The sequence below is a fragment of the Chenopodium album genome, chromosome 26 (genome assembly GCF_948465745.1).
Source record: "Chenopodium album chromosome 26, dcCheAlbu1.1, whole genome shotgun sequence".
NCBI classification, from domain to species: Eukaryota; Viridiplantae; Streptophyta; class Magnoliopsida; order Caryophyllales; family Amaranthaceae; genus Chenopodium; species Chenopodium album.
The window spans coordinates 538,824-553,074 of record NC_137859.1 but is presented as its reverse complement, the minus strand read 5'-3'; the positions used below and the strand labels follow the sequence as shown (position 1 = coordinate 553,074).

At 37.9% G+C, this 14,251-nt stretch overlaps 1 protein-coding gene and 2 pseudogenes across 2 annotated transcripts; 1 reads left to right on the top strand and 2 right to left on the bottom strand.

Annotated features, from left to right (window-relative positions):
* The first annotated feature begins 1,185 nt into the window (after window positions 1-1,185).
* Window positions 1,186-3,297, top strand: LOC145618037 (large ribosomal subunit protein P2A-like). The gene is made up of 4 exons (XM_081672815.1): window positions 1,186-1,331; window positions 1,417-1,506; window positions 2,760-2,983; window positions 3,069-3,297. The coding sequence occupies exons 2-4, from the start codon at window positions 1,419-1,421 to the stop codon at window positions 3,093-3,095; spliced, it is 339 nt and encodes a 112-aa protein (XP_081528941.1). The 5' UTR covers window positions 1,186-1,331; window positions 1,417-1,418; the 3' UTR covers window positions 3,096-3,297.
* Window positions 3,298-3,732: 435 nt separating this feature from the next.
* Window positions 3,733-4,928, bottom strand: LOC145618671 (SKP1-interacting partner 15 pseudogene; annotated as a pseudogene).
* A 3,235-nt stretch (window positions 4,929-8,163) lies between these two features.
* LOC145617422 (SKP1-interacting partner 15 pseudogene) lies at window positions 8,164-11,722 on the bottom strand (annotated as a pseudogene). Its single transcript, XR_014107729.1, has 2 exons — window positions 10,284-11,722; window positions 8,164-8,380 (listed from the first exon to the last, which is right to left on the bottom strand). The product of XR_014107729.1 is annotated as an SKP1-interacting partner 15 pseudogene (transcript).
* Window positions 11,723-14,251: the final 2,529 nt, after the last annotated feature.

Here is a 14,251-nt window from a genome sequence, read left to right as displayed (position 1 = left end):
GAACAAACTTATGGTTAGTTGTTAACCATTTTATTATTTCAAAAATATTGTTTTTTGGAACTAAACAAAGGCTAAAATATAGATGGTATTATAAATCGGCATGTTGGTGATAAAATGTGTAACAACTAAAAACATACAAGTACAACAAACGTTTTACTAGAGTCAGTAATAACTTATAGATAAAGACAAAAATGTTTTTTTTTTTAAATCTGACAGGTCATATCTTATAAGTTTTGTACAAAAATTGCATGAAAATAGAAAAAGACAAAAAAAAAATGATAGGGGTTGAACGTACTACCTTTACAGAAATTGATTTTGGCACACCCTTACGTGAGAAAAACATAGAAAACTATGCTATTACATAAAAATCATTCCCCCTGTTTATTTAAGTATGAATACATTTATGTAAAAACCAACTTATCCATTGCATTTATATTGCCATTTATTCACATTAACATAATATATACTTCTTTCGTTTCATTATAATAACAACTTTGCATAAAACCTCGAAAACCTTCCCCGCACCTTCCCACCCCCTCGCCGCACCTCCCCCACCCCCTCGCCAGCCATCCCCTCTCTCAATACCATTTAATCAACACTGCATAAAACCTAAAAAATCCTCACCCAGTAAAATGGTTGACTAACCCTCTCTCCACCCTAGCCGTCGTTTGGTAGGGGAAATGGTATTGAGGGAGGGGGTGGGGGATGGCCGGTGAGGGAGGGGGTGGGGGATGGGTGATGAGTGGTGGGGTGGACGGGTGGTTGTCGAAGAAGGTGGGAGATTGGAAGATAATTGGGGTGATGTGGTGGTTGGGTGCTCGAATGAGGTGGTTTGTTTCCCTTTGTGTTTTAAAACAAATAACATATTAAGTTTTAGGGTTTTTCATTTTGTTATTTTTATTTCGCTTTATCCATACTTTTTCGTTTGCCCCGTGCTAACCAAAGACCCTTAAATCATCCTTGATCTTGATTTTTAGATATTGTACAAATTTATGATTGGGCTCTTAGCATCTGTTACTCTTATAAAATATGGTAGCACAGTAATGGGCTAGCCCAATCCAAAAATAGAAAACCCAAGAACAGCAAAATGACATAACAAACCCTAAAGGGCTAAGTAGTAACAAGACCCAACACACAAGGGTAATATTGGAATAACAAAAATGAACGGCCAGGATAGAATCCTAAAACATCTACAACATTAAACCCTAGAAATATATTTAAGCCCTCTTTCGCCTCCAAACCCTTTTCTTCTTCTGATTACAATCGCCGAACTTCTGCAAATTCTCTCCTTCTTCCTTCCCACTTTCTCGAACCCTAAAACCCAACTCCAGGTATTTTTCTTCATCTTTCTTCTTCAATCTAAGTTGTTCTTCTGAATTTGTTTGGTGAATTGAATTTGTCTGATTTGTGTTGTAGACATGAAGATCGTCGCCGCTTACTTGTTGGCTGCTTTGGGCGGTAAAGCTAACCCTACTCAGGCTGATGTTAAAAGTATTCTTGCATCAGGTAATTTGTTTTCTCTCATCAATGCAATTTTTCGAATGATGTTTGAGTTAATTGTATGATAATCGACACTTGATTTGATAATGTGTGAGAAATTATTGATTTTTAAGGTTTTTGTGTTTATTATTCTGCGAATATTAGGTTTCAGGCTCGTAACTGTATAGTAATGTATTGATTTCCTGTTTAATTAAGTGTAGATTCATATTCTATTTACTTGAAATTATAACGAGGTTATGATTGTACTTGCTGGAGAATTTGATGTTCGATATTTGTTGGACGATTGGAATTTAGAACATTGGGTTTTGTTGAATTGTGAAGGGTTTGGGTATGTTAGGCGGTGAATGTTTCGTGGGATGTAGAAATTTTCTGTGCAATTTGATGTGAATACTATCTTTAGATTATTCGGAGTTTGATTCTGTAGTCGATTGATGTATGATTGTATGTACGACTGGTTGTACCAAGGATACCGCATGGTTGTGTAACTTGTGGGTAGACTGATACTGCAATTAGCATAGTGCACTTTAGGCTTGCAGTGCGCTCCGTTTGGCACTGGCATGACTGCATGATTCTTGTGTTTTATCCTCCCTGTTTCTTGAGACGTGGTATCCAATGTGCAGTTTTTTATTACCTTTTGTGATTTAACTTTTGGTCCTGACTATTGTGCCGCTTTGTGCAATGCTATTTGTTCAACATCACCTTAGTACTTAGGGTGAATTTAATTGAATTAAAGTATCTGATTTTGCTGATTAAGTTTTTCGAGTTATTTACAATCTTTCTCAAGTTGGTAAAAGAAATTTAAGACATTGTGGCAAGTTAGTCAGATTTTTCTACCTTGTGAGGAGTTCGTTGACTGCATGATTTAGGTTGCCACCCTAGTATGGTTCATAGTAAAATTAGTAATACCTTGATTGAAGGGAGAATTTATTGAGTTGGATAAATGTAAAGTTGGTTGGTTGGGCAGGCAAATGATACAACTGTGAACAGTCTACTACTCCGTAGTAATTACTTTGTGCTCAATACAAAGTGGGCTTGTGGAGGGTGGAAATTCTTAAATACATATACTTTTTCACACAAGAAAACTACATGAGCTGGATTGTTCTAATAAATTATAGCATTGTTAATGTAAGAGTACAGGAAGTTTATAATGGACCGGCTAAGGTTTATTGCTCCTATGCTTTTGTTTCCTTGGAAGAGCAGAGCTTGGTTGTCTATGACTGTATGCAGTAACGCTTAACTGTGTATTTGTTTAATTGCAGTTGGTGTTGAAGCTGATGAGGACAGGCTTCAATTGTTCTTTGACCAAGTGTCTGGTAAAGACATCACAGAACTAGTTGCTGCAGGAAGAGAAAAGCTTGCATCTGTCCCAGCTGGTGGAGGTGCAGTTGCAGTATCAGCTGCTCCCACTGGTGGTGCTGGTGGTGCCGCCGCTGAGGCTCCTAAGGAGGAGAAGAAGGTTGAAGAGAAAGAAGAATCAGATGATGTAAGAACAGCTCAATCTTCATCCTTTTGGCCAATTAAGAAAATTTGATATCCCACGTTGCTAACTCTTTATATCTTTATTGCAGGACATGGGTTTCAGTCTCTTTGATTAAGTCAGAAGAAGCCGAGCTTTTCATGAAGTCCTCGCCTTTTAAATGTAGCTCAAGTTTTGTTTTGCTATTTGGAGATGTTCTTAGTTTTTTCTTGGAGATTTTACGTTTCTTTAGCTAATGTTTGAGGGATTGGCAGACTATTATTAGTTTATGTTGGATAATGTGTTAAGTGGTAATCATCCAATATATATTATACTTTTGGCATCCTTATCCTTGTCATTCATACCTGATCTATTCATGTCACATCTTATGGCTTTTGCTTGACTGAATCTCTGTTTTTTGTCTTAAATCGTTTATTCAAAAGCTCAAATTTAACTGCGACTATATATGTACAATCTGTTAAATATTCCAGGATCTCATATAATGTCCTCCATCCCTTTGAGTTATGAAATGTTACATAATCTTAATACAACTTGGACATTATCTTAAGCCTGTGCCTGTAAATTTTATATCTAGCAATTTACTGCAAATTTATTGAAGTCTGCATATGACTTGCAATCTTTCTGTGTTATAAGCTAGCAACTAGCAAGTTTTAAGCCAGGATGAATGTAAGCATTAAAAACCTTTTGATAATGGGTTGGTCAGAGTTCTGTTCCATACGCAAGAAGAAATCCAAACGAAAGAATTACTCGCAGGCTCACGGCATTGCACTAAGGCTTGCATTGAAGACAAAACCACGCGACAACCCATCCCCGAAGTCAGGTGCCCCCTCAATCCACCGCCACTCGCTGTGACCCCCAACCACCCCCTTAGCCGAATCATCCCAAACAACCAACTTCCCTCCAAACGTTGAAATATAAACTTTATCCCCACCTCCAAAATACTTGTTGTACAAAATAGTTTCCTCGAAACACTTATACATATCATAGGGCATTCTCCCTGCCTCTTCCCATTCCAGGCTCTCCAAATCCAGCCTTAGTATTATTATTGCTAAGTGAGCATAATCGTTTATTAACATTGTTTTCTTTTCTGCTCCCACCAGTAAAATCTTGTTCCCAACCCCATTAAGTAATTTGGGATATCGCAAAATATCAATCCCAACCCCCCATTCTTTCTTCTTTACCAAACTCCACACCAACGACGTCGTTTCATTTCCAGGCAGTTTACAGGTGACTATATCACTAAAAGGTGACTCCAAATGACGCCAACACAATGCATACACAGAGCTCCCTATAAAAATGCCTCTTCTAGGCTTTAAATTTGCTGCAGTCAACGAACACTTTAAATTCGTCGAAAACTTTAGCCAATTTTCGTTGTGATTGTCCCTGTACAAGGTGGCAGATTGAGTGAACAAAAGGACTCTACCACCTGAACCAGCTAAGACTGATCCATTTTTTGACCATGCAGACCCGAGCTTGGGGAGGACTCGATACACCCGAGTCAAGGGGTTGCATACAACAAGTGATCGAGAGGGTGAGTCAGGCGACTCACCCCAAAGGTAGATACACCCGGGTGAAGAAGTAACAAGGAAAAGAGAGGTGAAGGGAAGGAAGGTAAGGTCAAACTTGAGCCATTGGTTAGAGGAGTGATCAAAGGCGTGGATAAGAGAGACAGGTGGTGGGGGTACGACTCGGTAGTACTTGTCGTGGAGAGGAGGACGAAGAGCGAGGAGAGGGAAGGGAAGGTTAGAGATGAGGTTGAGGAAGTAAGGAGAAGTGAGGAGGTGGTGGAAAGGTTTGGATATTGACCTGCAAATGACGATTTGGCGAAGTGGGAGTTTGATGAAGATCATGCATAGAATGTCTTGGGGAAGGCGGTACATTGGTGGCGATTCCATGGGAGTAAGGAAGAGAGTTTCTCAAACTCTATAATGGTTGAAGATAGTTGGAAATGGAGAAGAGACATGGTCAAGCAATGCAGTTCTTTGTTATCAAAGACGTGCAAGCAACATTCTAACTTTTATAATAGTAAGATATTAAATTAATCCAAACATTAATTACATCGATCAACAAACGATTTAGTCATGCAAATCTAAAGGCGTACCATTCTGGAATATGTTTTAATATAGGTAGTCATATTAATTGAATATATCATTAGCTTGAATCATCTTCTACAAATAGTATGGATTGAATGTCCTAATGGCCTAGTGGTAGTCTCCTAATATAAAGGTAGTCTAATGATACCAAAGGATGTAAAAGTTTTGAGAAATAATATCCAAATTACAAATCAAATTCCGCCTATATTACTATCTTATATAATGTTCCGAGCTTTCTAAACAGCGGTTTATAGGCACTTATTTCAACAATGCTTAAGGCCCAATAAGGGCAATAAGCCCAATATAAATTGATGAAACAAATAGGATGCTGAATGCATTGTACGAATTGTACCCATGTTTGCTTGAGATATCTGAATTGAGATTCCAGAATCCATAAAAAATGATGATGTTTTACGGCTTTAAAGTTAAGGTTGCACTTGTCGACAACTTGTTAGCTAAAATACAAAACCGTACTCAACCCATATTGTTCATCAAGGACCCATTTACTCACCTGTCTTTTTCTTTATATTGTTTGCCTCAGTTTAGTTGTCACTTTGAGGTAATAATTTTATTACCAAATTTATATTACAGTACTAATTTTTACATAATCGCCCCACTCCAAACCACCCCCCCTAATAATAATAATAATAATAATAATAATAATAATAATAATAATACAATTATTTCATTATGAAGTTTGTATTCCCTTTGCCTTTTTTTTTTTTTTTTGATTTGATTGTACATGTTTGTTAATAATATCTTTAATTATGGAGTACGTTTAATAGAATTATACTCGTAATAACTTAATATTTATTTACGTAACAAATCACACAAAACCTGCAAGATTCGAGCCAATTACCGAAAATTCTTAAAACCGAATTTATGATGTCAAACTTGATATCTCAAGATCATATAGTCCCAACTCCACCGCCGGACCAATCTAAAATCGGTGATTGCAACACGTACTTCCGAAACTTCCTCACCAATTTAAAGTACATTTAATTTGATAGTTACGCGTACATGACCGTAGTGCTCCTAATACCCATCCATAAAAACCACGAGTAAATCATCACTAAAATCTTTGTGGACCAAAGGTACCATGTCCCTTCAATATCCAAGTTGAATACCCTCCAATATCTCGATGACCAACCAATCTATGACTATATACTTGCTAATGAGGGAAATTTCTTAGAAATTGTTTGTTGCAAAAATCTTTACAAATTCTTTTGGCATCTTAATAATTATTAGCATCTACATTTTTTCATGTATAAAGACTTCGTTCTTTGTCGTTTGTTAGAAGCCAAAACTTTGCGTTACCCTTCAATTTTAGGCACATACATTGCATTCTACATGACATTTGCCAACTTTATACCATATTATAAAAATACCATTTTTTATACTTCTAGCTTTTATTAAGTGGGGTTCTTGTTTTTTGGTTGCTTGCTAATGGATTTAATGGACCACCAAATTTATGCTCTTTTTTTTTTTTTTTTTTTTTTTTGTTTTTAATACAGTAGTATAGTATAAAAATATAATATATTTTTTATTTTTTATTTTTTGTTGTTGAATTTATAATATGGACTTGAATATAGAGCACGGACGGCAGCCGAAATAGGTGGGTATGAGAGTTTCTAAATGCAGAGCATTGGTGACACGTTAATGTATCACAGCTCATTCAGAATAGAAAAACTGGAGTTAGTTCTGGAAACTGCGCACATTTTGACTGTGATGCAACAGAAACTGACGACTGTGTGATAAAAACTCTACCTTAACTGCAGTGTCACTACTGTTTGGGACTCTGAGTCTTAGTTACTGCTAGTGCTACCTCTGTTTCAACTGTCTTGGGTTGTTATCATACAGTATTATGTCATAGCTGCGTGACTATGGTTAATGAGGTCTCAGGGGTAGTTTTGTCATTTTAGCAGGTATTTCCGAGGGCGTTTTAGAGATACCGTGAAGACATAGGATAACAATTTAGTATAATTTTGGGGGTAATTATGGACTTAATAGGAGTCGTCAAGTAATTGTTATGTCTTGTGTTAATATTCACGAGTATTCAAAATTTGTCTAATCATGTCAACTTGGATTGTTATTATTTGTTAACTTTGATTGATGTTTGTTGTTAACTAGAAAATTCAGTGTTTGTCATTTAGTTTAGTCATTTTATACTTGTCAAAAATATTGAGATTTAAAAACAGGTGTTCAAAGAAAAAACATAGTAACTAGCTGTGTAACATCAACGTAACATAACTATTAAATGTCTTAAAAGAGACTCCCACTGATGGTAGAGGTATCTAAAGAAAGATGTAGATGAATGCAACTTTACTTCAATCATAGAGGAGAGGGGATATGCTGACCTTCAGCCTGAAGCACATCCATTCATCCATACTCAATTAAAACAACAAACACGCAACGAAAAGTGTTTCGTAGACCTTTAGTATTGGTAACTCTCATGAAAGATAGAGACATAAAAACATGACTAAAGTATTGCATGTATGACGTTTTCTTTCTAGGGTAAACACTATGGTGCAACAATCGCACGAGAAAATCTGCAGAAATTTGGTATCTGGTTATGGGTTTGGATAAACAGTCGGCGACAAAGTTGTGTCCAAAAATGAAAACGTTTTGTGTGTCTAGAATGCCTCCTGAGTCCTGGCCTTTGATTGACACTGGAAAGAGTGGAAACCTCTCAACATATCAAATGAAAATTTTGATTTAATCCCTGTACAAACTCAATCCAAAAGCTCAAAGCTTAAATTGTAATCAATATTAACACCATTCGCTTTTAAAAAATAAGTATTTTGATTCAATACTTGTACAAACTCAATTCAAAAGCTAAAAGCTTTAATTCATAATCAAAGTTTACATCATTCTCTTTAAATAAAAATAAAAATACAACAGTTTATAAACCTATGGTTGAAATTGCACGGAAAAATGCAAAACTATATTCAATGTTTCTGTTGAGAAAATTTCTGAACTGGTGCACACGTATTTCATGCACATCAGATAATATGACGACCTATTGTTTTTGTAATTCTTTAAGTTTAAAAAAAAAAAAAAAAAAAAAAAAAAAAAAAAAAAAAAAAACAGCCAGTTTGAACCAAGTGACTCAAATTTATCTGCAGGAATGAAGTTGACCCAGCTTCATCTGCTTCACATTATGCAATGCATCTTACTATGAAGTTGAGGTTAAACCTCTGTCTCGATTTTCTTCAGCCTGCACTTTTTCCATGAGTCGCCATCAATGGTTGTGATGACTGATGGCTCGAGCTGGCTCATGGCTTTTTGTATTTTCCATCTCCTCCTTTTCCTGCATTATTGTGCAGAAATTTATACCGCCATCATTACAATCACTAATCAGATTACTAACTTGATATGCAGAGATGATTATTCAATTAAGATTTTTTGATTGGCAAAATTGTTCTAAGAAATTAAGCAGTTGACTACGATCTCACACTACATGTCTGTCTCTACAAGATTATACCAGGCTACCAGACCTCACTTGTTATTAAGTACTTAATACGTCCAGAGTTTGAACATTAGTTTGGGATGTTAAAACAAACCTTTTACATTTCCTTCAGTAGAAATTGATAACGCAAGGGATGGGAAGTAGACAAATATCTAAGTATATGTTGTAAAATCCTAGTGAATCCTTAATCATCGGGGATGGTACAATGTGACAATTAATTACGAACGGAGGGAATTCTCTGGTTGCACTGCAAAGATGTAAATGTGTAGTCATATCAAGTAGGCACAATACAGAATACTATGTTAATGTCTGTGTTCTTCCATCACAACATTGAAGTTCCAAAGAGCAGCATTATTCATTTACGCTGTATGAAACTGGTAGGCTAAATATATGGTAAGATCCATGACATATTATAACCAATAATTTCTACATCGTCATCTTGGTTTTAAAAAGCGCGCCTTGGGTGCGCCTAGGCGCGCCTCACTCCCATGGAAAATGGGCTTTAGCTAGGCGAGGCTCACTCACCTACAGAAGGCGCGCGCCTCGTGCGCCTCAAAGCGCCTTTGGTAAGGTGCGCCTTTGCGCCTCAAGGAAAATAACTAAGATTAAAGTTATAAATTGAAGAATGGTGGACATTTTTTCAAATTCAGACTATCTTAGCTTTACATATATCATTATTTAATTTATTATGAATCTTTTTAATTGGTATTAAGTACAATCAAAGTAAAAAATAATTTGAAATTAATATATAAATACATGCGCCTTGCATTCAAAAGGCGCGCGCCTTCGCCTTGCGCCTCGCGCCTAGGTTGCAAGGACCATTTGCGCCTTGGTGCGCCTTGCGCCTTTTAAAACTAAGATCGTCATACATTGACCCATAAAGTTTACTTCTTTGATGATAAACCTATCTCATGATAAATTCAATGTCATAGCTCAATACATTATAACATCAAGCTAGGATAATCAACAAGGCTATTGGAAAATGGAAATAGAAGTTTGGGTTTGAATAATGGAAATGAGACTAAGAGAGTGGGAGGGAACTAGCAATTGGGAATTCCACTAAGTGTGTGAAGTACAACCTCCTACATTATTGTCAACCAACAACTTCCTAGTTTTCTGCTTCTCGGGAAATCACACATTAAGTGTTTTTCTACGTTGATCAAAGGACCACTAAACTGTTAGTTCTGTGATGGGGATAATTTGGGATTTAGTGCTAGCAATTTACTATAATGTCTTTCATCAATAGAGTTGTTTCACCTCTATCTATCACTCACAAACATTCACCCCAATAACAAACTCTTCCGCTCTTGACCACTCTTGGTAATGAAAATTTGGGAATATGGCCTCCTAATTTTTACTCGTGTTTGCTACTCGTACTTATTTCCAATCCTAGTTCCTAAAACCAAACACGAGAATTGTAATTCCCATGATTCCCATCCACCTAACTATCCCATTTCCACCACATTGCCATGAAGGCAATAGCACAATCACACTAATGCTACAATTTGGAAACAAATGCAAGTAACATGACTTTCTTTATCTGTTCAGTCCACAATTGAGTCAAACAACACTATCTCAATTATAGTCATTGCAATCTAAAACTAGTATAATCAGGCAAAACAATGTAAAATTACACTACACAACTAATCAAATTTCATGCTCAAAACTTCACACCACATTCCAACCACAACAGAATAAACATGTCCTGTAAAAAACAACTCACATAATAAAACTTAAAACATACCCCTATGATCAGATTGACATTGATAGAAATTCACCAAAGCAACTACCAAAAACTCACAGCATCGCCCCAAGACACGCATCGAACACGAACCCACGCAGCAACCCGTCCCCAGACCCGGGCGCCCCCTCGATCCACCGCCACTCGCCACCACTACCACTAAAAACCCCTTGAGCAGAATTATCCCACAATGCCAGCTTCCCAACCCTCTTAGCCGAGAAACAAACCTTATCCCCACCTCCAAACACCTTAAATTTCGACGACTCCTGAAAACACTTGTACATATCTAATGGCATTCTCCCTGCTTCATCCCACTCCAAACTCTCCAAATCCAACCTAAGTATCAATATTGTTGAACACGAAGCATTCAATGAAAATGACGATTTTAGCCCTCCCACCATTAAAATCTTACTCCCAACTCCTTTAACCAATCTAGGTCTTTTCAAGATATCAAACACATCACCCCATTCACTCCTCTCCACCCTACTCCACCCCAACGACGTCGTCTCGAATTCCGGCAAATTACAGCTAAATAGCTTCCAGATACTTCTCCAAGGAGAACCCACATCACAAAGCGCATACAATGAGCTCCCAACTAAGATGGGACTCCGAGGTTTCGACGGCAAATTCGACGAAAATTTCAACCAGTTATCCTGCTTGTTAAACCCATGATTGCAATTGTTACTATGATCACACCAATACAAGGTCGCAAGTTCAGTGAGCACAAGAACCCGACGACCCGACCCGGATAAAACCGACCCGTGTTTAGACCAAGCCGACCCGAGTTGGGGTAAGACCCGGTAAGCCCGAGTCAAAGGGTTACAAACAACGAGCGAACGAGCGGGTGAATCGGGCGAGTCACCCCAAAGGTAGATCTGACCGAGTGATGACGTCACAGGGGAGAGAGAAGTAAAGGGTAGGAAAGTAAGATCGAATCTGAGCCATTCATCGGAGGAAGGATCGAAGGCGTGGAGAATCGGCGGTGGAGGAGAGAGAGGGGACGGGTGACGGTGGCGCGTGTGGTGGTGAGGAGGGCGGAGAGCGAGGAGAGAGAGAGGAGGGTGAAGGGAGGAGATGAGGTGGCAGAAGGAAGGTGAAGTGAGGAGGTTGTTGAAGGGTTTAGAGATGGATCTGCAGATTATGATTTCACGAAGAGGGAGTTTGGTGAAGATCATGTGAAGGGTGTCTTGAGGAAGACGGTAGATTGGGGGGGAATCCATTGATGGAGGAGGAGAGAGAAAGTTGAAGGTTGTTAATGGCGGAAATTTGGGGGTTTAGGAGAGAGAAAGTGAAGAGGGAGAATGGGTGTGTCCGAGTTAACTCGAGTATGACTCAGGTAAGGAGAATAAGTTTTTTTTAGTCAATGAAAAGAAAAATGAACCAATTAGAAAAAAAAGGGAAAAGGGTATGAATGAATTTGACAAAAATGGAATGGGTTACACATTGGGTGGTCATTTGATGTGGAGGAAATCTATCATGGATTTGGAGTAGATTGGGGAGTTAATATGTAATTAAGGTGCCTTTTGTATTAAGGTGTCAAAAACTATCTTGACCAGTTTGATTCGATCTAACTCAAAAAAGATTTTAATTACAACTCATATGCACACAATGGTTTCACTTTGAAATAGACGAGAGTGAAGAATATCTCAAGTGGTTAGAGCTTCCTTCTCAGTTTTAGGGGATTTTGGAAATCGATTCTCATCATCCGCCCTTTAGACTCTTTAAACACCGAAAAAAAAATTGAAATAGATCGACTAGACGAGACCTCATCAAACCCAACCCTATCATAAAAACGACATAAGGTCTTAAAACTTTTCGCCCCGAAACCTAAAAATTTCCTCAAAAAGCGTATATAATAGCCTTCAATTTTGTAAAATTTTGACCTTTTTTCGCCCGTAAATTGTCAAGATGTTCACCATGGTCCCTAATACCTTCCGGGAGTACAATTGGGTCAGTGGAACCATCCAATATGGCCTTAAACGATCATTTTACCCGTTCACAACTTGCAGTGATTTCGTAAACACAAGCCTACCACGGACGTTTATAACAACATATAATGATCATATATGGTTTCAAACGACATTATATGACCTCGAGATGTATCCCTTAGGGTCTCAATGATTTTCGCCACCAGGCCCCGAAACCTCAAAATTTACTCAAAGAGCATAATTGCCTTCAATTTTGTAATTTTTTGACCTTTTTTCGCCAGAAAATAAAAATTGCTGAGATGTTTACCATTGTCCGTAATATTCTCCGAGAGTCCAATTGAGTCGGTGGAACCATCCTATATGCCCTTAAACAGTCATTTTACCCGTTCACAAGTTGTAGTGATTTCGTGCCCTGAAATCTCAAAATTTCCTCAAAAAACGTGAATTATAGCCTTCAATTTTGTAATTTTTTAACCTTTTTTCGCCCGAAAATAAAAATTGTCGAGATGTTTACCATAGTCCCTACTACCCTCCAAGAGTCCAATTGGGTCGGTGGAATCATCCAATATGCCCTTAAACAGTCATTTTACCCGTTCACAACTTGAAGTGATTTCGTAAACTCAAGCCTACCACGGACATTTATGACAACATATAATGATCATATATGGTTTCAAACGGAACTATAAGACCCCGAGATGTATCCCTTAGGATCTCAAGGATTTTCGCCATCGGGCCCTGAAACCTCAAAATTTCCTCAAAAAGCGTGGATTATAACCTTCGATTTTGTAATTTTTTGACCTTTTTCGCCCGGAAATAAAAATTGCCGAGATATTTACCATGGTCCCTAATAGCCTCTGGAAGTCCAATTGAGTCGATGGAACCATCCAATATGTCCTGAAACGGTCATTTTACCCTTTCGCAACTTGCACCGATTTCGTAAACTAAAGCCTAACACAGACGTTTATGACAACATATAATGATAATATATGATTTCAAACGACATGGTATGACCCCAAGATGTATCCCTTAGGGTCTCAACTCTCAAGGCTTTTCGCCACAGTGCTCCGAAACCTCAAAATTTCCTCAAAAAGCGTGGATTATAGCCTTCAATTTTGTAATTTTTTTGACCTTTTTCCGCCCGAAAATAAAAATTACCAAGATGTTTACCATGGTCCCTAATACCCTCCGTGAGTCAAATTGGGTCAATAGAACCATCCAATATGCCCTTAAACGGTCATTTTAACCGTTCACAACTTGCTGTGATTTCGCTAACTCTAGCCTACCACGGACGTTTATGACAACATATAATGATCATATATGGTTTCAAACGGCATGGTATGACCACGAGACGTATCCCTTAGGATCTCAAGGATTTTCGCCATCGGGAAAACCTCAAAATTTCCTCAAAAAACGTGTATTATAGCCTTCGATTTTGTAACTTTTTGACCTTTTTTCGCCCGGAAATAAAAATTGCCGAGATATTTACCATAGTCCCTAATAGCCTCTGGAAGTCCAATTGGGTTGGTGGAACCATCTAATATGTCCTAAAACAGTCATTTTACCCGTTCACAACTTGGAATGATTTCGTGTATTCAAGCCTACCACGGACGTTTATGACAACATATAATGATCATTTGTGGTTTTAAACAGCATCATATGACCACGAGATGTATCCCTTAGGGTTTCAAGGCTTTTCGCAACTGGGCCCTGAAACCTCAAAAATCCTTAAAAATCATGGATTATAATCTTCAATTTTGTAATTTTTTTTTATCCCTTTTCGCCCGAAAATAAAAATTGCCGAGATGTTTGCCATGGTCTTTAACATCCTTCAGGAGTCAAATTGGGTCGGTGGAACCATCCAATATACCCTTAAACGGTCATTTTAACCGTTCACAACTTGTAGTGATTTCGTAAACTCAAGCCCATCACGAACGTTTATGACAACATATAATGATCATATATGGTTCCAAACGACATGGTATGACCCCAAGATGTATCCCTTAGGGTCTCAAGGCTTTTCGCTACAGTGCCCCGAAACCTCGA